Consider the following 25654-nt stretch of genomic DNA (forward strand, 5'->3'; position numbering starts at 1 on the left):
TGCCTCACAGTGGACAGCCGCAAGGGAGACTTCCAGGAGGCCCAACAAGCTGGATGAGGAAGGGGTTGAGGTGGCTGTGTGTCGCCACGGATATTTGCTGAAAGGCCTCAGCATGTACAGGGGGGAGATATTTGCATACCCACTGTATCTACAGAAAGAGCTACATGCCACCGAAAACATCAGGTTCTTTGCAATGGACGTTGCCTGCAAATACTGGCCCTACCTAGAGAAGGTGGCTGGTGTTGTGTCATCTCTCCAGGGGCTCCTTGATATGAAGCCCTTCCTCAGCATCATGCATGCTAGAGCCCATGCCACAAAATGTGAGGTATGTATCTGTTAACATTTTGCTATGTTACATTATAAAGGAAGTAGATTGAGAACATTCAACCAAAATATAAATGTTCATAGTATTTAGTTCCCCAACATTGTCATTGTTACCCCTATCAGATCAAATGGAGTGGAAGGAACCAGAGCGGAGCAGGCACAACCGCCGGTGAAGAAGTTGGGCAAGTCAACAGTTTCCTCTCCCGTTGTGCCCTGACAACCAAGTACATGTCCAAATCAGGTTGGCTACTTTTACAACTAATTAAGTATCTGTTCTCTTCTTAGATTGCTCTTAAATTTGCCACATAACCACATCCTTTTACTTACAAAAGCACGTGTGGACATGCTGACAGTCCATGCTATAGTGTGGAACAGGTACAAGGGTGAAACTTCACCAGGCCCTCTCCACAAGATATGTGAAGGTAGTCATGTTAGCTGTCTTATTGTATTTTGTGTGTGCGTCCACTTCTGTAGGGAAATCTATATGGTGGTTCCAAAGAAATCCCACAGTTGAATAGTAATATTTAATAATTATTATTATAAAACAGACTTGTCAAAGGGCTGTGGTTGAGGCAGCAAAAATGTCAGAGCTCAAGGCGGAGCTACATTGCTCCGACCAGTTGGCACTGAAGTGGGTTGCTGTTCAGGATTGGACAGTTAGCGGTAAGGATGGCACCCCTCCCGTGAGCCCTTTTTTAGGCATAATCTGTCAGGGTGTGAGGTGGGGTAGGACCCAAATGCAAGGGAGTTGCGAGGCATTGCGATGAACAGAGGGTTTATTGTCAAAAACGGGAAAACAGCTAGGGTACTCAAACGGACAGGTAGTAAGGACAAGACAAAGACTGGACACAAAACAGAAACCTAAATACACAGAACCAAACGACACACAGGTAGACACAATGACGAGAACGAGACACAGGTGAAAACAATGACAGGGAAACACTAGGACAGGGCAAAACCAAAAACGGGGGCACGGCTGTGGCCGTGACATAATCTGTGTTGTAGGCAGCAGCACTACACTTTGTTACTGACTGTTCAAGCTTAACTATACATTAAAGTACACAACATTCAAAATTACTACTGTGATACGTAATATTCTACGTAATATTGCCAAAATACGAACATTTCTCTCAAAGGATGATGCTGAAAAACTAATACATGCATTTGTTACGTCCCGATTGGACTATTGCAATGTATTGTTCTCTGGCCTCCCAATTACCCACCTAAAAAATTTACAGCGGGTGCAAAATGCTGCTGATAGACTATTGACCAGAACAAGAAAGTTTGATCACATAACATCTACTCTTGTCTCTCTACACTGGCTCACTATCCAAGCCAGAGCTGACTTCAAAGTTCTACTACTAACCTACAAATCTCTGCATGGATTGGCACCACTGTACCTCTCCGGTCTCCTTGCACCCTATTGCCCCGCAAAGACACTTAGATCTCAAGATGCAGGCTATCTGGTGGTTTCCAAAATTAAGAAAAAAACAGCTGGAGGTAGGGCGTTCTCATATAGAGCACCTCTTCTCTGGAACAAATTACCTGTCTCAATTAAGGAGTCTGATACTGTTTCGACATTTAAAATTAGGTTAAAAACGTTATTGTTTAGTCAATTCTACGACTGTTAAAGGTAAGTATGTTACTAGTTGGAGGCAACGGGGGACGGGTTGTTTCCATCCTTATTCTATAAGTATAACTTATTTTAGAGTTCTCTTCCCCTGGAACAGATTTCATGTTCCAGCCGAGGGGGGCTGTCGCTGTCTTGGTGTGTGGGGCTGCATCAAATACCCCTTTTTTGCTCTGTTAAATTGCTGCACCAGTCCACACTTGACCGGTGGGGATCTCATTCTATTATGACTGTAACTGTTAGCTGCTCCTGGCATTCTCTAATCCCTGCTCTCCTCTCTCTGTCCCCCCCCCCCACACACATCCCTTGTGGTGTGGGGGGTTTGAGTTGTCAGCACCTGCCTGGTCGTCGGTCGGCCAACGCTGGACCTGGTCGCGAGTCTTCCGGTCTTGTCCTACTTCTATAAAGTTGAACAATGGATTTTGGTGTTTCAAAACCCATCGACACTGTATGACTATGTTTAGCCTGTGTTCTGCTCCTCTCTCTCACCAACCGTCTCTGGAGGAGGGGATCCCTCTCTGAATTGCTCCTCCCAAGGTTTCTTCAATTTTTTCTGGGAGTTTTTCCTTGTCTTCCTTGAGGGTTTAGGTTGGTTTAGGGGCAGTTCTATGGGCGTATGTGAAGCCCTCTGTGACATGCTTGCGTGTAAAAAGGGCTATACAAATAAATTTGATTTGATAATAGACAACATACACCGAATGCTTTTTCATTACATACTTATTTTTTTGTAGAGAAAACCAGTACCACAAACCCTGATCTTCGGGCTCTGCAGCAGTCCATTGAGGGGCTTCATATGAGTGTGCATGCACGAAAACAAAGCCTCTACCGTCAGAATGGTATGGGGGCATTCTTTTCTTTAAAAAGACTTAGATTAAGATATACAAATCTATGAATTATGAAGAACATAATCAAATTACATTACAGATCATTTCATAACACCAGTTGGAACTCTTCTGATTTTTTACAGACAGCAACAAGCTTCGTCATCGCCTACGCTCTAGGTTGGCAGAGGATAAAAGGCGGCTTTTTGAGCAGGTCTCAAAATACAATGGCATGGTACCTGAAGATGTCAACATCAATGTGGCTGTGTTAGAGGGGTCGCTGGCTGGATCGAGTGCAGAGTCACTGCTATGGCCATGGGGGGTGCTTTGCAATGGTATGTGTCTTTTTAGAAGTGTCCCTAAAGGTATCAACTTTTTATTTGTATCTCTACAGTCTACAAAAATTACAAAACAACAGATGTACAGTACTTATTTGCTTTGAAAAAGAGGATGCATGATCAACATATGCTGACCACACGCCTGCAAGAGGAGAGGACCATCCTGATCTGTGAGATGGCCCAACACTGCACCTGGATGAAAAACCTGTCCACTGTCCTCAGTACAAAGATTGCAGAAGAGGGTAATACTGAGCAATATAAGTTTAGGGGAAAAAATCTGCAGATTTGACATACATTGAGACACTTTAATGAGGTTCTGCATATTGTCTTGCTACATTTTAAATTGACATTTAGTCATTTAGCAGACGCTCTTATCCAGAGCGACTTACAGTAAGTACAGGGACATTCCCCCCGAGGCAAGTAGGGTGAAGTGCCTTGCCCAAGGACACAACGTCATTTTGCACGGCTGGGAATCGAACCAGTGACCTTCTGATTATTGGCCCGATTCTCTAACCGCTCAGCCACCTGACTCCCCTTAAATTGTTAGGGGAGGAAAATAATGGACTACGTTGTCTACTGCAACTAAGACTGTCAGAAGCGGAGGGAAAATTGCAGCTGGTTCTCCAGTACTACAAGGCAGCTGTAGGTCAACAGGCCTTTCTCCTTGGCGATGTGGGAGAGGAAGAGGAATGTGACAGGATGGGCAGCGATGAAGAGAGTGAGGAGGACGAGGCTGAAGAAGGTATTATTTAATGCGGGGATCCACTGTCCTGCATGATTTAGCTTCAGAAAAATAACTTAATAAACCACAATCACTCAAACGCTCTCTCTTTCTCCCTCTATCTCTGTCCTACTCTCTGTTCTCCTCAGATGTAAGCTGTTAAAAGATGAGGGGCGGTGGTAGCAGACAATGTGGATGGACTGTCCCCTTAGCAGAACTATCTCTGTTCAAATAAACTTACAGTTAAAATTACAGACTGGTCATTTCTTTGTCAGTAGGCAAACGTACACAATTAGCAGGGGATCAAATAATATTTCAGCTATATAAATGATTCCTTCTGAAATTATACAAGCTTACATATATGGCACGCGAAATATGTGAAAATTGAGACACAGTTTTTCGTGCAGTTTATACGCGAATTCCTCCCATTCTTTCTATCAACAGAAAATGCCTCTAAATAACACGCAGAACGTCATCAACGCTTTATATCGATTACACGTCATCATCCGGACTCGGATTTTACGGAAATTCCCGATCAAGAAGCTTCCAAATACTTTTTTATAGGCCTACTTTTTTTTCACCTCAAACACCTTCAAATAACAAACAGCAATTATTATTTGCCTATAAACTGCACGCAAATAGGGATCCTCCCAACGGGTCCCTGATCTAGCTGAAAGCTAATGATAGCTAACTGTCATTCTTTAAAACAGCTATAACCAACTAATCTTGCCATAGGCTCCACCATGATTAGGGTGACCAGAAGCATGACCCAAGGAGGACACTTGGGTCCAAAAAGGAGTGTTCGAAACAAAGAATTATGTTAAGGAAGATTGCCCGGCAGAACCATTATCCTTGTGCCGTTGCGTAGGATATAGCGCAGGCATGCCGCTCTAAAGCCCCTTTCCCCCTACTCCTCCCGTCTATATCAATGCGACAGAGCTTACAGAAGGCATGATATCGATCTTTGCTGCTCTTAGTGGCAAAGTGAACTCCACTCAAACTGAACTCCACGTAGGTTTGAATTAGGTCTTTCTATTCTTTTTGGCATCTGAAAGCCGTCACGAGGGGTAAATTGCGACGGTGGGCAGGAAGAGTCAAAAGGAGGACAATAGGGCGAAAAGGAGGACACGCAACAGCGGTCTGGACAAAGGGTTGGAAAACCGCTGTCCGACCGAAATCCGGACGTCTGATCACCTTAACCATGATCTAAGTAGGCCTAAACAAAAGTTTCGACTTCATGCAGCGCCGGCGCCAATGGCATTCACTGCTTCAAGTCAGCCAGCTGCAGCCGGCTGTCGGTGCCGCTGGCGCTGCATGAAGTCGAATACACCTAGTCTCATGGGTAGGCTAATCCCTCGATGCGTCCCATCTACTTTAGAATACTACTCCATTGCCAACAAGGGATTTTAATGCTAATATTGATCACCTCTTCAACACCTCCATTATATTATAATCTATTATGAACCATGAACATGTAGGCTACCACCATGGACAACAAACCCCTAACCCTAATTTGATAGCGGGGTCTGTTTAGACCATGTCTTATGCAGAGCAAATTATCATAATTTAAGTTTGGGGATAAACAAATGCACAAGTGGGTCTGTACCCTGATATTGTTTGTGCTAAACCAGGACTATGTGCCACCAAAACATAATTTGACTTTGACCACTGATGTAGTCTATTTAAATGATGAATGGTCTTGGAATCTATAGCCTACTTGGAAAGAAACCTCATCTGCAATGGCAGATTTGGATTTTAAAAAGACTTTGTCGTACAATGAAATAAAACCCATTTTTGGAAAGGTCTTAACGTGTAGGTTAATTTATGTAAGTTTGACACATTCCTGTCAACCCTTATCTGATATATTGACCTTTGAACCCTTGTCAGGGTCACCTTTAAAGCCCTATTTAGTAACCCTAATTAGGGTATTTAGGGTTAGGGTTCCTTTCATGGCACATAGTCCTGGCTTGGTACAGTTAATAACTGGGGTTAGATAAACAGTGTCTTTCATTTCATAACCCTAGCCCCTACAGGGGATCAACAGCGCCACCTAGAAAAGGTAATTTCCTAAAATTCAATTCGTTTTTTTCAGCTGAGGCTAGGATCACCCTGGGATTTTGTATTTAGACCAATATTGACCCTCTTCACATCATACTGGAACTGGAATGTTCGAAGATTATGATGTAAAATAATGTTAAGTAAATGTAAATACATTTAAATGTTGACTTTTTGAGTACATAAAAGACCAATGAATGTATAGTGTGTTTGCTGCAAGCAAAAACACTATTGTTATTCTGCATACTTATTGTGAGAATGCTGTTAAGCATTCTCACTATTGTTTTCCTGTTTCTCTTTATTGTTGGAATGCTGCTTCAGCAAGTATTGTTCTTTGAATCTTTATTCAACATCTTATTATTATTCTATTTCTTCCGCGACACCTTTCAGCGCCTTCAAATCTTCAGCTATTAAAACTGTTCAGCTATCAAAAAATTCAGCAGTTTCAGGCTATGACTGCTATATCTTTTCAGCTTTGTACCTCTTATGCTTGAATGCTCTGACTGCTAAATGACTACATGTAATTAATATAAATCAGAATTCAGAATATTTTTTACATGGTTTTCCAATTGAGTTTTTTTTCAAATCCTCTCAATCGTCTTAAACTTCTTCAACTTTCAAATCCTTCTTCTTCCTCAATCCTTCAGCTACAGCCACCATTTAAACTTTAAAATGTTGACAAAACCCTAAACTATAAAAAAAAAAAAATCAGCTTTTTGATATCTAATCAACTTATTCATAATCACTTATTCATAATCACTGATTATGTTTCATGAGTTTTTCAAACCGTTTCTGAGATTTACATGGGTGTGTATGTGAAAGCCTAGAGTGCAGACTGAAACGCTTAGAGTGGAGGGGAGCTTCGGATGTTGTTGAAAAAAATACTTCTAGTTTGCCTGCTTTGCCACAATTTTCGCTCTTCATGCTTCGTTTTTGGATCAATAGATAGCTAATTTTGTGCTGGTCGTAGACAGTTGTCTGTTGAATCCAACAGATGATAGAGACCAATGCAAATCTGGTGACAAAATCGTCAGAGAAAGCAAAAAGAACATGATTTAGAAACTGCCGGTAGAGTCGTATTTCTGACCGCACAGAAATATAAAGGACATCTCTGGTTTCGGCAGAGTCTTGGGTCTCGGAAAATATCCTTATTTTTTGGATTAGACGTATAGTTTTGCGTCTAGGTTAACTTGTTTGAGGTGTGGATTCAAGCTACATTTCTGTTATTCTCTGCCCTCAGCGCGTTAGCAATCATAGCTGCGCCATCACCGTGGCAACGACAGACACGCACCACTCAGTCTCTCACACAGGTGATTGGTATTAGCTGATTAGTGGAGTCACAAGACAGAGTTTGATAGTATTTCAACCTGATACAATTTACAACAGGTGACTCTGCAAAGTGCTGCTAATATCTCTTTTACTACTATTGCTAATGGAACTGTTTTATTCTACTACGCCACTAAGTGCGTTTACTTGACCATGAGAAACCCGATTACTAGCAATTGACGATTTATGCCAATAATACGATTACTCCGTTTACATGTGTAATTAGTTATGCGATTACTCAATAAACGCGTCTACATGATTCTTTTTATTAATCGTTGTATGCTCCACGGACAAAACTTGCACCAACATCCTTCTGCAACAAAGTGTCGCCGTGTCTTCCTGTATCGGCCCTACTGCTGTATGTTTCATTCAATCAACACATTGAATCCTACTAAAAAAGCAGAGTAAACACACTCAATGATAGGCTACATCTGCTACTGCTATTACTATCCCAACTAAAATTTCAGCTGTTAAGACTATAATATTCTTTTTATGACTAGCTAGCCTAGGCCTACTTCTTCTTCTGTTTAACAGTTCAGCTTTCAGCTTCTCCCGCATTGTATTTCAGCTCTTAGCATTGTTAGATGATGCAGTTCAGTTTCCACGCTGCCTCTTTTGTGTGACTCACACATTTTTTAAATTCATATCAGCTTGCGGGTATTTTCTAATTTCTGTATTTTCTGCAATTAAAAAAAAATAATTTCAGATTTCAGGATTCCAACGCATTTTCTGCAGGAAATGCATTTTCTAGTTCCAACTTCTTAGTTCTTCCGTAGGTTTTTTGGCCTTTAACCCTTTGACGCGTACGAACACACCGGTGTGTTGAGTCCTGGCTGGTCCCTGGAGCGTACCAACACACCGGTGTGTTGGAACGCGTCCTTTAGAATGTCCAGTTTGGCTTATTACGTAACAATACACTCTTCAGCATTAGCCTACGCGTATGTTATAAACATGAATCTCAATTTACTGTATATTTTGAGAAAGTTTACCTTTATTATCCATAAGAAAACGTTCAAACAATTTAGTTTAGCTAATGTTAGCTAACAGCTAACCAAAAATAACTCACGCTTTACTCACGCCACCTAGTAAACCATAATATTATCCGTTTTCCTTGACTTGGCTATCGCTTTCAACAGATTTTACTATTGTACAACCAACCAGAGATCGAAATAATAGATATACGTTCACAAATATGCATCTAAAACATCTGACATTCGTCTGTCTTTCGTCTCGTTTTGAGCTACTAGAGGCCATCTTTGATTTTTTTGTCTTCCGGCAACAAATATGACCCTTGATGATGTACCCCTTGACCCCGTACACCTCAGTATTTTCTCGTGAGAAGAGTAGGTCATCTCGTTGACCATTTGACACCCACAATGCAGAGTACTGATCAAAACAAAAAACATGGCAGCCTACATTATCGTCATTAGCCAAGTTAGCTTCTCGAAAGCTACACTACGATAATATATCATATCAATTCACTGTGGATTCACCTGTGTGAATATTTAAAAATCGGAACAGTAATGACAGTACTAAGTTATTTTAATAAATATTTTAATAAGTTAAAAATCCCACACCAACATGTTTCTTAATTTTTAACACGTATCCTTTTACTCATTTCAGGTAGCTAATTACATGTCCAGGAAAGGGTACAATCTCGTCATTGTCACGTTACATATCAATGAATATCATTAGCACACAGCTATAAAAAATATCACATCAAAATGATTTAAAACCTTGACACTGTGTACGGGTAGGCAAAGCTTCCGTCAACATATCGGCAAAAAGGTACAGCATGTTTGAGTTGTGTGATGTACTGGCTATGTTTAGGACATGATCCTTTACACAGGATCCACTATGGACATCCAGGATCATGAAGGGCTTGGGATTTCTGGATCTGTTGTCATGACAAGTCAACTGGTATTTATTGTCATCATATACTTACAGTACACAATGAAACAAAACAACGTTCTTCCAGGACCTAGACATAACCTAGACAACTACAACAACTGTGTGGAATTAGGTCAATAAAATTGGTCCAATAAGACAAGATGAAATTTGTGACAAATGCCTCAAAACACCAAGAAGTGGGGATACTGTGAATGTAAACAAGTAAGCTAGTGCAAGGGAAACTGAATGTAAACATAACATACTAATACCATAATACATGGACATCAGTTATTGAGGTAGCAGCAATATGCAAAAATATTGAGTTTGATGATGTACAGGAGCGTGTGGGGTGCATGGGTTTGTCCACAATGCGTGTGGGTTTGGGGATGCAGCATTTGGTATAGATGTTTGTGAGGGAGGGCAGAGAGATCCTGACTATCTTCTCAGCTGTCCTCACTGTCCTCTGCAGGCCGTGATGCAGCTCCTTGGGATGCTCTCTACAGTCCCTCTATGCAATGTGGTGAGGGTGTGGGATGGGAGATGGGCTTTCAGCCTTTGCAAAAAAATAAACATGCTGCTGGTACATCAAGGAATTAGGTGTTTGACGGTCTCGTTGATGTTCAGCAAGGAATGGTCACTTTGTGCTGACCGTACTTGCTCGACACCTGAGAGAAGGCCATGTACTATACGTGGACAATTTGTACAGCAGTGCTGTCATGTTCTGTTTCTTGGAACGGGGCCTGTGCGGGCCAACATTCACCTGTAAAATTATAGGGAGATGTTCAAGATATAGAAAACGGTCAACAGCAGGCAATCAAGTGGTATGACAAGTGGTGCGTTTCATTACAGTATGAAACATTACAGTCATACATTGCCGTCTTGTCATTTCAATAGGTTGTTAGATTGAATAAGCATAAAGTCTGGTTTATTCTACATGTCGTCCATCAACTAGCCCTAGCCCAGATTTTCCAAACAAATTACACTTGCCTCTCATTTTTGCTTGAACTGTGGCCTGACAATAAATGAGGAATACATTTTCTATCAACACGGAAATTAATGACAGTAGATGGTAGCAAGAGATCACAAAACATAGCCATCAATATAGAATGGATGTCTGAATTATTGTGTTTGCTTTAATTGGACTAAACATGGCAAGTTAGTAATCGCTAGTTACCTGAATAATACCCTTTACTACGAGCTAGCTAGCAAAAACATCAGATAGTGGAAAACAACCACAGGTCATGCTTTCGTCTCAATATCATGCCACAGGTATGTGTATATTTTGTGGGTATAAATAATCTACTCACCAGAAAAGTTTCCCAGATAAATTGAAGCCAACCAAATAGGTTTGAAGGTATCCAAGCAGCATGAGCTTGCTTGATCGCCTTTCGCCGAGGTGTCTGGGAGTCATGTTCCAGTCTCGCCTACAGTATAGCTCAATTTGGTTGACGATCAACAGTTGCTGCTAATTTACTTGGCTATGTTACGTAGTTTGTGTAGTAGGATTATAACAAAGTAATGCAAGTGCATCTAGTCAGTCTAGCGTATTACTAGGATTGTAATGTATCGTTTTGTTTTCGTTTAGCTGGCTTCCATCCAGTAACTTATTTTGTGAACACTGGCTGCGTTGCCAACTCAGAAGGTTTACGAGATGGAAGCCAGCTAGAGAAAACAAAACGATGAATAGAAATCAAATTAGACTGACTGGATGTATCCAAATTATTTTGTATTCGTTATAATCCGACCACACAAACAACGTAACATAGCCTAGTAAATTAGCAACTGCTAACTTGTTGATTGACTCTTTACTACACTACGAGCTAGCTAGTTTGGCAAAAACATCACCTCGTGAAATACAACAGTTCATGCTTTCATCTCAGTATCGTGCAAACTATATGGGTGGTATAATTTGAGTTATACAAATACTTCAGTCACCAGAATAATAGCCAAAATATCTACTTTGAAGGTTTCCGCCAGTCCCCTGAAGCGGAAGAAATACGTAATGAGAAGGTGGATAAACAAAACAACCAATGAATGGAGTATTCGTCACTAATACGGGGTGCAAACTAGGTCAATGGAAAATGCGAACCGATAAATACTTAAATTGTATAGCAATTCGATTTTAATGCGTCATAATCAATTTCTGGAACGTTGAGATTGATCCAAACTCACGCGCATAAAAAACTCACTCTGGGGGACCAGTCAAGGAATTTAGAACCTACGTGTGAAAGGGTTAACTAGTCCTGCATACTTTCACTAATTCCTACAATTTTTGTCTCAAAACGTTCAGCTCCTTCAGGAGATGTTGGCTATGACTTTTGGTATTTCTCACTTTTATACTTTTTAAAATAATAAGGTTTTTGTGCAAATTATTCTCCCATTAAAAGTAATGGTAAATCCTTTCAAATCATTAAAAAGCTTCCTCCTCTTTCAAATGTAACTACTTCAGCATACTTTCAGCTAGAGACACCATTCAACCTTTAAAATGTTCACAAGACATTCAGCTATTCCCAAATGATTCAGCCTCCTTCTTGATTTTTATGAATGAGCAGCAAGCAGAGTGGCACACTCTGCTGCCTGCTCTTTTTCTTATATTCAACTAAATTGTCAAACAAATTCCTCTAACTTTCATATAGTTTAACTTACAGAAACAAGTTATACATTAAAATGTAGGAAAAGTTGTCCTCTTTCAGCCAATGTAACTACTAAAGAGCTCACATTTACAGATTTTCAGCTATGAGCCTTGAAGCGAGAGCAGCCTTTCAATTTCTCTCACTAACTTCAATGGAGAGGTGGGTAAAATCCGTCACAGAAAGCAAGAAGGAAGACGATTTCGAAACTGCCGGTAGAGTCGTATTTCTGACCGCACAGACATATAAAGGACATCTCTGGTTTCGGCAGAGTCTTGGGTCTCGGAAAATATCCGTATTTTTGGGATTGGACTTATAGTTTTGCGTCTAGGTTAACTTGTTTGAGGTGTGTATTCTAGCTACATTAGTTATTCTCTCTGCCCAGCTCGTTAGCGATCACAGCTGCTCCATCGCCCTGGCAACCAAACAAACACGCACCAGGAAAGCAGAAGGAACACGTTTTTGAAACTGCAGGTAGAGTCGTATTTCTGACTGCACAGACATATAAAGAATATCTCTGGTTTCGGCAGAGTCTTGGGTCTCGGAAAATATCCTTATTTTTTGGATTGGACGTACAGTTTTGCTTCTAGGTTAACTTGTTTGAGTTGTGGATTCTAGTGATGGGTCGTTCGCGAACGATCCGGCTCTAAGAGCCGGCTCTTGAAGGTGAACGTCGGGAGCTGGCTCGCATATCTGAAGAGCCGACTCTATTTTTAATAGATTAATACAGCCTATAAAAACTAAATGATTATGAAATAATGAATTTTAATTGTATTTAAAATAATTGACTAATTCGAAGAACAACAAAAAATACTTGTAGGCTTAAAGGCGCACACGATCATCCTCACATTCTGTTCCTGTCAATCCTGCATGAGGGAGGGCCGAGCCAACTCACACACAGTCAGAGAGTAGTCAAAACTCGGAGGAGAGCCATGACAAATCAATGCATTTTTAAAGATATGTGGTTACGGTCAAGTATGATTTCATTTAATAATTTAATTGGGTGTGCTCAAGCCTTCGGCGAGAGCACAACCTTTGTTCTCTCACATATATATTATTATTATTATTATTTTTATTTCTTTTTGCCCCCCTAAAACTCAGTCAATATTTGGCCTACATAGACAACGTAGGTGTCAAAAGTTTCGTCTTGGTAGCGATTGAGTTGCTTCTATTGGAATTTACGTTCCGTTGTATGGTTTAAGTGGAAATTAAGTTTTTGTGGCGAAAAGTGAAGCTAACGGTGGCTAATTTGCTAGCCACAGTCACTGACGTTACTAACGTCACTACGTCACGAAAACACGCGTGACTACCTTTGGCAGAACATTCGTTTCGCATCTGTTAACTTGGGAGATAGCTAGGCTAACTAGCTTTACTGGAAGGCAGCTGCAGAAACGCCACAAGCAAAGAGGCCAGGGTGATAACTATTTATTACTTTGTGATATGACACACAATTGTGATGTGTAATGTACAGTATAAGCTGATATTATTAAGGAAGTACATCTACTTTCGGAAACAGTAGTCTACTATTTCACTGACGTATTAGCATCATGACATTAGCCTGTGTTGCCCGGGCAACACATACTACAGTAGTCTATGATGTAGCGTTATCTGTTTTCAATCGTTAAAATAAACATTCCTCACATATATATTTTCGTTGTAGGATTTATTCTGACATTAGTAAACGATTTGTTGGTGAAATTACCATTACCTGTGGTTTCAAACCAGTGTTGCTCACTGCAACGCTGTAGCCTACGCGAGACACACTACAAAAACATCTACAGTACACAGCTGTTTAGGAAATCAAACGGCGACAGAACATGTTCTGCACTCCCCTTACTTAAATCAAAAGTCTCTGACCACTAACCTGAACTTCATTGCCACAGCCTAAACTTTGTCAATCTGTTCATGAAAATAATTAATTTCAGCCTAAACCTTACAACGGAACGTTAAATCGAATTCAACCAACGCAATCGCTACCAAGACGAACACAGTAGTCTAGTACTGTACCGTAGTAGAATTTACCGGGGCAGCTTCTCCACACAGGGCTATATCGCATTTTGCGTTGTTACTGACAATGATCGCTACCAGTGAGCTTTTTATGAATGAGCGATTTTCCACTAAATAAATGTCAAGCTTATTTACGTTTTTGAGGGCATTTTTTCAGTTAGCAGATGGTAATGTTTGAATCGCGATTCCATCTTCTACTGCCGGTAACGTCGTAGAATAATCTTCAAAGGGGGTTCTTTATTCATGAATGAATGCAATATGAGTAGGCTAAATGCCTGAAAATATCATGAGAAGGGAAAACTTAAAAGGACGTTTAACCCTTGTGTTATCTTCGGGTCATTCTGACCCATCAGTCATTGTGACCCACCGTCGTATTGCGACAGATTTACCGCATACAAAGACAAAGTGAAGCATTTTCTTTTAACAGCTAGGCTGTCTCAGACCCCCCACGTTGCAAAGGTTAAAAGAAAATTATTTTAATTTGTTTTTGTATTGGGTAAAATTGGGTAAACACAACGATGGTTCGTTATGAACCTTTGGGTCATGTGACCCGAAGGCAGCACGAGGGTTAAGTCATAGAGATTAGGTCAATTTTTACACCGGTCTGCCAAATGTATTCGTTGATTCAGCTATGAGGCTGCCTCTTGCAGGGGAAATGAGAAGACATCATATTTCATTCTACACTTAACTCGTATTTTGAGTTGTAAATGAGCAGCAAAAAAAAGATGCTTTTAAATCTATGTAATCTTTATAAATAATAAGTAGGCCCTATGCATTTTTAGATAAAATATACAGAAATATCAGTTGTAAAAATGTCATTAAAAAACGGACCCCTGTGCAACCGACGCAAGCAAGCACACCCTACAATTTCCCAAGAAATTGTACCCTCTCTAGTTCAAATTGTTTTCACACCTAACATAGTCAAATTCATAGTTAAAACATGTATTTTTTAACCCTCGTGCTGCCTTCGGGTCACATGACCCAAAGGTTCATAACGAACCATCGTTGTGTTTACCCAATTTTACCCAATACAAAAACAAATAAAAATAATTTTCTTTTAACCTTCGCAATGTGGGGGGTCTGAGACAGCCCAACGGTTAAAAGAAAATGCTTCACTTTGTTTTTGTATGCGGTAAAGTTGTCGCAATACGACGGTGGGTCACAATGACTGATGGGTCAGAACGACCCGAAGATAACACAAGGGTTAAAGAGCCGTTCGGGAGCCAAAAGAGCCGGCTCTTTTTAGTGAGCTGAGCCATACGAGGCGGCTCACGAAAAAGAGCCGGAATGCCCATCACTAGTGGATTCTAGCTACATTTCTGGTATTCTCTGCCCTCAGCGCGTTAGCAATCATAGCTACACCATCACCCTGGCAATGACAGACACGCACCACTCAGTCTCTCACACAGGTGATTGGTGCGTTTACTTGACCATGACGCCTGGGACACACTGCCTGCGATCGGCTGTGATCTGCTGCGACGTGCCTGGAAGCGCCTCCTTTTTTCTTTCGGTGCCCATGTTATCAAATGGGACCGACCACACTGGCTGCGAAGCGCCGCGATCGCTTCGGCAGCTGGTCGAATTTTTTCGCGAGACGCTTGCGAAATCGGCTGCAGGATGATGAAATACACCATATTAGTTGATATATTTGAATAAAAAAACATGTTATTATTAAGATTTTACTCCATTAATTGTAGACTACGGTGAACATTTGTAAAGTTGTAGACTTTATAATTACACAATGTTGGTAACGAACGTCCTTTACATGTGTTTACCCTGATGAAAACAAATGAAAATAAACGGATTGATCCGTTGAGCTAGCATGCCCGTAGTTGTTTTGTTTGTTTGAGAGAAACGAGTTGTCACGCGTTGCACACAACACACACGCAGACATAGCCTACCGAGAGAGAACCCCCAAGTCGATTTCTAAAATCAGCATCAAATGAATTCTCGAAGTTGAAAAGCACAGGGAGTTGTTGTATGTCAGCAAGGATCAATGCTGGGATATAGCCAATGCCATGTTTATGTACCATGTCAGCGTAAAGGAAAGCTCAGAGTAGCTGAAAGGCTTGGTGACCGGCGCGGATAAATGCGCGTCTGGTGTGAACAGCTTTTGCTCAGTCGTAGCCGATCGTGGCGCTGTGCGGCGCGTCCGGGCGCTTCGCAGCCAGTGTGTCCCAGGCGTGAGAAACCCGATTACTAGCAATTGTCGGTTTATGCCAATAATACGATTACTCCGTTTACATGTGTAATTAGTTATGCGATTACTCAATAAACGCGTCTACATGATTCTTTTTTATTAATCGTTGTATGCTCCACGGACAAAACTTGCACCATCATCCTTCTGCAACAAAGTGTCGCCGTGTCTTCCTGTATCGGCCCTACTGCTGTATGTTTCATTCCATCAACACATTGAATCCTACTAAGAAAGCCGAGTAAACGCACTCAATGGTAGGCTACATCTGCTACATTTACATTTATTCATTTAGCAGACGCTTTTATCCAAAGCGACTTCCAAGAGAGAACTTTACAAAGAGCATAGGTCACTGATCATAACAACGAGATAGCCACAAAACATTGCGAGTAGCCAAAACATGAAGCACACATTGTGAACAACCAAAGTAAGTGCCAAAGGGAAGAACCATAAGAGCATGTAGTTAAACAAGTTACAATTAAACAACATGAACTGCTATAAGTGCAAGTGTACCTGTGGAAAAACAAAACAAAACAAGCAACAATAATAAAAACAATATATCACAGCGAGTACAAACAATTTTAAATCAGTTACCACTAACCACAAGAGCAACAAGTCTCTGAGCAAGAGTCATTGTGATCCTTGAGGAAACTAACATCGGGTCAAGCGAACCATTCCTAAGTACCGTTGTACTCCCGGAACAAGTGCGTCTTGAGCCTTTTCTTGAAGGTGGAGAGACAGTCAGTGTCTCTGATGGAGGTGGGGAGTTGATTCCACCACTGGGGAGCCAGACAGGAGAAGAGCTTGTGTTGGGACCGGGCGGTCTTGAGTGGTGGGACCACCAGGCGGTTGTCTGAAGAAGACCGTAGGTGACGGGTGGGGGTGTAAGGCTGCAGGAGAGACTTGATGTAGACGGGTGCAGTCCCGTTCACTGCTCGGAAGGTCAATACCAGGGTCTTGAATCTGATACGGGCCATGATAGGTAGCCAGTGGAGAGAGATGAGGAGCGGGGTAACATGGGAGCGTCTGGGTAGATTGTAGACCAGGCGGGCCGGTTGCACATGCTGGGAGAGCAGCGAGTTGCAATAGTCCAACTTGGAGAGGACAAGTGCTTGGACTAGCAGCTGGGTGGAGTGCTCAGACAGGTATCTCCTGATCTTCCGGATGTTGTAGAGGGTGAATCTACACGACCGGGAGACTGCAGCAATGTGGGCCGTGAGGGAGAGCTCCTCGTCCATGGTAACCCCAAGGTTCCTGGCAGAGGATGAAGGGGTCACCGTCGCAGATCCCAGGGTGATTGAGAGATCGTGGGAGATGGAGGGTTTAGCCGGGATGATGAGAAGTTCTGTTTTGGCGAGGTTCAGCTGGAGGTGGTGCTCGGTCATCCAGGCGGAGATGTCTGTGAGGCAGGCCTCAATCCTAGCTGAGATCCCCGGATCGGTCGGGGGGGAACGACGGGTACAGCTGCGTGTCGTCAGCGTAGCAGTGGTAGGAGAAGCCATGGGAGGTGATGATTGGTCCAAGTGAGGTGGTGTACAGAGAGAAGAGGAGGGGTCCAAGGACGGAGCCCTGTGGGACACCAGTGGAGAGCTGGCGAGGGCCTGACAGTTTGCCTCCCCAGGAAACCTGGTAGGATCTTCCCGACAGGTAGGATGAGATCCACTGGAGTGCAGTGCCAGTGATGCCCATCTCAGAAAGTCTGGCGAGCAGGATCTGGTGGTTAACCGTATCAAACGCTGCAGAAAGGTCCAGCAGAATGATGACAGATGACCTGGAAGCCGCTCTGGCAGACTGGAGGGCAGTGGTGACTGAAAGGAGGGCAGTCTCTGTGGAGTGGCCAGTCTTGAAGCCCGATTGGTTGGGGTCAAGCAGGTTGTTCTGAGAGAGAAAGTTAGACAGTTGGTTAGATACAGCACGTTCAATTGTTTTTGAAAGGAAGGGTAACAGTGATACCGGTCTGTAGTTCTGGAGGACGGCGGGGTTAAGGGAGGGTTTTTTGAGTAGAGGGGTAACTCTAGCCTGTTTCAAGGCAGAGGGGAAGGTGCCAGAGGTAAGAGAGGAGTTTAGGACATGGAGAAGAAAAGTTATGATGGAGGGGGAGATGGTTTGAAAGAGAGGGGAGGGGATAGGATCAAGGGGACAGGAGGTGGGGCGATGAGAGAGAATGAGGTCAGAGATCTCTGCCTCAGACAGGGGAGAAAAAGAGTTTAGACATTTAGTTGGGTCAGTCATGGAGGGTGAGAGGGTAGGAAAGGTGGGTTTAGGGAACCGACTGCTAATGTCGGCGACTTTTTTCTCAAAGAAGGAGTAGAAGTCGTCTGCTGTCAGGGTGGAGGGAGGAGGTGGGTTAAGAAGGGTGGAGAAGGTAGAAAAAAGTTTGTGGGGGTTTGAAGCAGAGTTAATTTTGTTCAGAAAGTAGAGGGTTTTAGCACCAGTTATGTGAGAAGAGAAGGATTTGAGGAGGGAGTGATACTTATCAAGGTCCAGACCGCCTTTGGACTTGCGCCATCTCCTCTCAGCTGCCCGAAGGGTGGACCGTTCTTCACGAATAACATCCGTAAGCCACGGGCAGGAGGGAGAAGATCGTGCAGGCCTGGTTGACAGGGGACAGAGAGAGTCAAATTATGCAGTTAAAGTGGTTAACAAGGTGTCGGTGGCAGTGTTAGTGGGGTGGGATGAGAACTCGTCAATGGGGGGGAGGGAGGATGTTACAATAGAGGAGAAATGGGAGGGGGATAGGGAGCGGAGGTTGCGCCGGAAAGTTACAAGGGGAGGGGAGGTAGAAGGAGTTGGAGGGAGAGAGATAGAGAATTTGATAAAGTAGTGATCAGAAATATGCAGTGGGGTTACAGAGGTTAAGTCAGTGATACAGTTACGTGTCAGGATGAGGTCTAGCTGTTTGCCTGCCTTGTGGGTCGCCGGTGTGCTCAGCAGCGTCAGGTCGAAGGAGGTCAGGAGAGACAAGAAGTCGACGGCCTGCGTTCCTTGGAGATGGATGCTACTGCTATTACTATCCCAACTATAATTTCAGCTGTTAAAACGATAATATTCTTGTTACGACTAGCTAGCCTACTTCTTCTTCTGTTTAACAGTTCAGCTTTCAGTTTCTCCCGCATTGTAGGCTATTTTAGCTCTTAGCTTTGTTAGATGATGCAGTTCAGCTTCCACACTGCCTCTTTTGTGTGACTCGCACATTTTTTAAATTCATTTCAGCTTGCGGGTATTTTCTCATTTCTCACTTTTATACTTTTTAAAATATTAAGGTTGTTGTGCAAATTATTCTCCCTTTAAAAGTAATGGTAAATCCTTTCAAATCATTGTTGGAATGCTGCTCCAGCCCCTTTCAAAAATACCTTTCGGTTGCTTTGAAGCTTCAGCTTATAACTTTCTACTAAATTGTCACTATTTTCAGCTTTTTTAGCATGGTCAGCTATCCCCATTCAGGTTTTCAGCATTCTCACTGCTGTTTCGCAGGAACAGCCTTTTCTAGTTATTTATTATATTTCAGTCTGGTCAAATCAAAGGGGATGCACTGCACCCAGGGTCGAGACATCGACCAGCCTGACCCCCGCACCCAGGGTCAAGACATCGACCAGCCTGACCCCCGCACCCAGGGTCGAGACGTCGACCAGCCTGACCCCCGCACCCAGGGTCAAGACGTCTGCCAGCCTGACCCCCCCCCCCCCCCCACCCAGGGTCGAGACATCGACCAGCCTGAGCCCCGCACCCAGGGTCGAGACATCGACCAGCCTGACCCCCGCACCAACACAACAAAAGAAAGGTAGATTGACTGTACATTACATACTGTATAATCATATAGAGGGCAGTGACAGAGCATACCTGTATCTCTACATTTGCTTCATAGTTTCTGAGTAGACACTCACACACTAAATTCTAAAGCAAGCATTCATTTTCAGTGATAATTATTACCAACAACGTGTCTACTTTACAAAATATTTGAACATATGTCTTTATATTTTCAAAGTGCATGTATCACACAAGCCTGAAGGTTTTCCCCATCAGGAGTGTGATCAGGGAGAGAGTCAGAAAGGTTGTATAGGCAAAAGAAAGACAAGGATATGAGGATTAGAAAAGCTGTATACAAAACTAGAAAGTGCATTTCCTGCAGAAAATGCGTTGGAATGCTGAAAGATGAATTATTTGTTTTTAAATTGCTGAAAATAGGCTACAGAATTAGAAAATACCCGCAAGCTGAAATGAATTTCAAAAATGTGTGAGTCACACAAAAGAGGCAGTGTGGAAGCTAAACTGCATCAAATAACAAAGCTAAGTGCTTAAATACAATGCGGGAGAATAAGTTTGAACGTTGTGAAGCAATCGAAGAAATAGTAGAATTTCAAGAGGCAGTGTGGAAGCTGAACTGCATCATCTAACAAAGCTAAGAGCTTAAATAGCCTACAATGCGGGAGAAGCTGAAAGCTGAACTGTTAAACTGTAGAAGTAGTATATTCGTTTTAGTAGCTGAAATTATAGTGCTCTTAGTCTTTTAATGAGACAAGTTGACTGAATAGCTCTGTCTTGTGACTCCACTAATCAGCTAATACCAATCACCTGTGTGAGAGACTGAGTGGTCTGTCGTTGCCACGGTGATGGTGCAGCTATGATTGCTAACGCGCTGAGGGCAGAGAATAAGAGAAATGTAGCTAGAATCCACACCTCAAACATGATAACCTAGACGCAAAACTGTACGTCCAATCCAAAATCTAAGGATATTTTCCGAGACCCAAGACTCTGCCGAAACCAGAGATATTCTTTATATGTCTGTGCAGTCAGAAATACGACTCTACCTGCAGTTTCGAAAACGTGTTCCTTTTGCTTTCCTGGTGCGTGTTTGTTTGGTTGCCACGGTGATGGCGCAGCTGTGACGGCTAACGAGCTAGGCAGAGAGAAAAACGAACATTTACCTAGCATCCACACCTCAAACAAGTTGACCTAGACGCTAAACTATACGTCCAATCCAAAAAATAAGGATATTTTCCGAGACCAAAGACTCTGCCGAAACCAGAGATGTCCTTTATATTTCTGTGCGGTAAGAAATACGACTCTACCGGCAGTTTCAAAATCTTGTTCTTTTTGCTTTCTCTGACGATTTTGTCACCAGATTTGCATTGGTCTCTATGGGGCGAGAGTTGGACTTTGTCTCGCTTTCGTGGGGCTCTGAACAAATGTGTACGTCTGTTGGATTCAACAGACAACTGTCTACGACCAGCACAAAATTAGCTATCTATTGATCCAAAAACGAAGCATGAAGAGCGAAAATTGTGGCAATGCTGGCAAACTAGAAATATTTTTTCAACGACATCCGAAGCTGCCCTCCACTCTAAGCGTTTCAGTCTGCACTCTAGGGTTTCACGTAAACACCCATGTAAATCTCAGAAACGGCTTGAAAAAGTCATGAAACATAATCAGTGATATTGAAAAAAGTTGAATAGATATCAAAAAGCTGAATTATTTAAAAATAGTTTTGGGTTTTGTCAACATTTTAAAGTTTAAATGGTGGCTCTAGCTGAAAGATTGAGGAAGAAGAAGGATTTGGAAGTTGAAGAAGTTTAAATAAGTTTGAGAGGATTTGAAAGAAAACTCAATTGGAAACCCATGTTAAAAATATTATGAATATTGATTTATATTAATTCAAGCATAAGAGGTACAAAGCTGAAAAGTCATAGCACCCATGGCCTGATATCAAATCAAATTTATTTGTATAGCCCTTTTTACACGCAAGCATGTCACAGAGGGCTTCACATATGCCCATAGAACTGGCTTCACAAATGCCCATAGAACTGCCCCTCAACCAACCTAAACCCTCAAGGAAGACAAGGAAAAACTCCCCAAAAACTCAACAGGAGAAAAAAAAATGGAAGAAACCTTGGGAGGAGCAATTCAGAGAGGGATCCCCTCCTCCAGAGACGGTTGGTGGGAGAGAGGAGCAGAACACAGGCTAAACATAGTCATACAGTGTCGATGGGTTTTTAAAACACCAAAATCCATTATTCAACTTTATAGATGTAGGACAGGACCGGGAGACTCGCGACCAGGTCCAGCGTTGGCTGACCGACGACCAGGCAGGTGCTGACAACTCAAACCCCCCACACCACAAGGGATGTGTGTGGGGGGGGACAGAGAGAGGAGAGCAGGGATTAGAGAATGCCAGGAGCAGCTAACAGTTACAGTCATAATAGAATGAGATCCCCACCGGTCAAGTGTGGACTGGTGCAGCAATTTAACAGAGCAAAAAAGGGGAATTTGATGCAACCCCACACACCAAGACAGCGACAGCCCCCCTCATTTGGAACATGAAATCTGTTCCAGGGGAAGAGAACTCTAAAATAAGTTATACTTAAAGAATAAGGATGGAAACAAACCGTCCCCCGTTGCCTCCAACTAGTAACATACTTACCTTTAACAGTCGTAGAATTGACTAAACAATAACGTTTTTAACCTAATTTTAAACGTCGAAACAGTATCAGACTCCCTAATTGAGAAGGGTAGTTTATTCCAGAGAAGAGGCGCTCTATATGAGAACGCCCTACCTCCAGCTGTTTTTTTCTTAATTTTGGGAACCACCAGATAGCCGGCATCTTGAGATCTAAGTGTCCTTGCGGGGCAATAGGGTGCAAGGAGACCGGAGAGGTACAGTGGTGCCAATCCATGCAGAGATTTGTAGGTTAGTAGTAGAACTTTGAAGTCAGCTCTGGCTTGGATAGGGAGCCAGTGTAGAGAGACAAGAGTAGATGTTATGTGATCAAACTTTCTTGTTCTGGTCAATAGTCTAGCAGCAGAATTTTGCACCCGCTGTAAATTTTTTAGGTGGGTAATTGGGAGGCCAGAGAACAACACATTGCAATAGTCCAATCGGGACGTAACAAATGCACGTATTAGTTTTTCGGCATCATCCTTTGAGAGAAATTTTCGTATTTTGGCAATATTACGTAGATGGAAAAATGCAGTTCTAGTAATTTGCTTAATATGGTACTCAAACGAAAGGTCTGGGTCCATTGTGACTCCTAAATTTTTTACTAGCTGGCTTTGAGAGACTTTGACGGCGTCTAGGTCTAAGGTCAGATTGGAAAAATTATTTCTATATTTTTAGGACCGAAAATTTGAAACTGCTGAATTTTTTGATAGCTGAACGGTTTTAATAGCTGAAGATTTGAAGGCGCTGAAAGGTGTCTTGGAAGAAATAGAAGAAGAAGAGGCTTGAACTAGAAAGGCATTTCCTGCTGAAAATGCGTTGGAATGCTGAAAGATGAAATAATTTTTCTTAAATTGCAGAAAATACAGAAATGAGAAAATACCCGCAAGCTGAAATGAATGTCAAGACATGTGTGAGTCACACAAAAGAGGCAGTGTGGAAACTGAACTGCATCATCTAACAACGCTAAGAGCTGAAATACAATGCGGGAGAAGCTGAAAGCTGAACTGTTAAACAGAAGAAGAAGTAGGCCTAGGCTAGCTAGTCATAAAAATAATATTATAGTCTTATCAGCTGAAATTATAGTTGGGATAGTAATAGCAGTAGCAGATGTGTGCATTGAGTGCGTTTACTCGGCTTTCTTAGTAGGATTCAATGTGTTGATGGAATGAAACATACAGCAGTAGGGCCGATACAGGAAGACACGGCGACACTTTGTTGCAGAAGGATGATGGTGCAAGTTTTGTCCGTGGAGCATACAACGATTAATAAAAAAGAATCACGTAGACCTTCTGAGCAGTGAACGGGACTGCACCCGTCTACATCAAGTCTCTCCTGCAGCCTTACACCCCCACCCGTCACCTACGGTCTTCTTCAGACAACCGCCTGGTGGTCCCACCGCTCAAGACCGCCCGGTCCCAACACAAGCTCTTCTCCTGTCTGGTCCCCCAGTGGTGGAATCAACTCCCCACCTCCATCAGAGACACTGACTGTCTCTCCACCTTCAAGAAAAGGCTCAAGACGCACTTGTTCCGGAAGTACAACGGTACTTAGGAATGGTTCGCTTGACCCGATGTTAGTTTCCTCAAGGATCACAATGACTCTTGCTTAGAGACTTGTTGCTCTTGTGGTTAGTGGTAACTGACTTAAATTTTTGTACTCGCTGTGATATATTGTTTTTATTATTGTTGCTTGCTTTTTCCACAGGTACACTTGCACTTATAGCAGTTCATGTTGTTTAATTGTAACTTGTTTAACTACATGCTCTTATGGTTCTTCCCTTTGGCACTTATTTTTGGTTGTTCACAATGTGTGCTTCATGTTTTGGCTACTCGCAATGTTTTGTGGCTATCTCGTTGTTATGATCAGTGACCTATGCACTTTGTAAAGCTGTCTCTTGGAAGTCGCTTTGGATAAAAGCGTCTTCTAAATGAATACATGTAAATGTAGACACGTTTATTGAGTAATCGCATAACTAATTACACATGTACACGGAGTAATCGTATTATTGGCATAAACCGACAATTGCTAGTAATCGGGTTTCTCATGGTCAAGTAAACCTACCAATCACCTCTGTGAGAGACTGAGTGGCGCGTGTCTGTCGTTACGGTGATGGTGCAGCTATGATTGCTAACGCGCTGTGGGCAGAGAATAAGAGAAAGGTAGCTAGAATCCACACCTCAAACAAGATAAGCTAGACGCAAAACTGTACGTCCAATCCAAAATCTAAGGATATTTTCCGAGACCAAAGACTCTGCCGAAACCAGAGATATTCTTTATATGTCTGTGCAGTCAGAAATACGACTCTACCTGCAGTTTCGAAAAACGTGTCCCTTTTGTTTTCCTGGTGCGTGTTTGTTTGGTTGTCACGGTGATGGCGCAGCTGTGACGGCTAACGAGCTAGGCAGAGAGAAAAACGAACATTTACCTAGCATCCACACCTCAAACAAGTTGACCTAGACGCAAAACTATACGTCCAATCCAAAAAATAAGGATATTTTCCGAGACCCAAGACTCTGCCGAAACCAGAGATGTCCTTTATATTTCTGTGCTGAATTGTTGGCATGCTGAAGCAGCATGCCAACAATAAGTTGAATAAAGATTCAAAGAACAATACTTGGAATGCTGAAGCAACATTCCAACAATAAAGATTCAAAGAACAATACTTGGAATGCTGAAGCAGCATTCCAACAATAAAGAGAAACAGGAAAACAATAGTGAGAATGCTTAACAGCATTCTCACAATAACTAGAAAAAGCTGTTCCTGCGAAACAGCAGTGAGAATGCTGAAAACCTGAATGGGGATAGCTGACCATGCTAAAAAAGCTGAAAATAGTGACAATTTAGTAGAAAGTTATAAGCTGAAGCTTCAAAGCGCCCGAAAGGTATTTTTGAAAGGGGCAGGAGCTGGACGAAGGCATAAAACTACAGAAAAGAGAAGAACAATGCAAAAAGAGAAATAATTCAGAAGAATTTGAAAATTTAGTAGAAAGTCATTTGCTCAGGTTTCAAAAGGTCTGAAATGTATTTTAGAGAGGACCTGGAGCTAACTGATTAAAATGCTGCTGCAAAAAAAGTTGAACTATTGTGGGTAGTAAATAAGATCATGCTACATCTAACCAGCGGATCATCTTGCAAGTGTGTCAAATAATGCGTGAATAATGCATGCATCGTGATTGTCTTCCATCTGTAGCCGAAGCTAAGCTAGAGAGAGGATGCAATGGGAGACTTTCTACAGTAAGCCATATCTACTGCTTCAAATTGAAAACGGAGACCATCTTTTGA

At 42.2% G+C, this 25654-nt stretch overlaps 1 protein-coding gene across 1 annotated transcript; it reads left to right on the forward strand.

Annotated features, from left to right (window-relative positions):
• Nucleotides 1-4058, forward strand: LOC134031008 (uncharacterized). Its single transcript, XM_062474470.1, has 8 exons — nucleotides 1-325; nucleotides 448-565; nucleotides 657-746; nucleotides 2686-2790; nucleotides 2922-3110; nucleotides 3194-3355; nucleotides 3661-3855; nucleotides 3984-4058. The coding sequence occupies exons 1-8, from the start codon at nucleotides 113-115 to the stop codon at nucleotides 3995-3997; spliced, it is 1086 nt and encodes a 361-aa protein (XP_062330454.1). The 5' UTR covers nucleotides 1-112; the 3' UTR covers nucleotides 3998-4058.
• The last annotated feature ends 21596 nt before the right edge of the window (nucleotides 4059-25654 follow it).

This window comes from Osmerus eperlanus, chromosome 12 (assembly GCF_963692335.1).
Source record: "Osmerus eperlanus chromosome 12, fOsmEpe2.1, whole genome shotgun sequence".
NCBI classification, from domain to species: Eukaryota; Metazoa; Chordata; class Actinopteri; order Osmeriformes; family Osmeridae; genus Osmerus; species Osmerus eperlanus.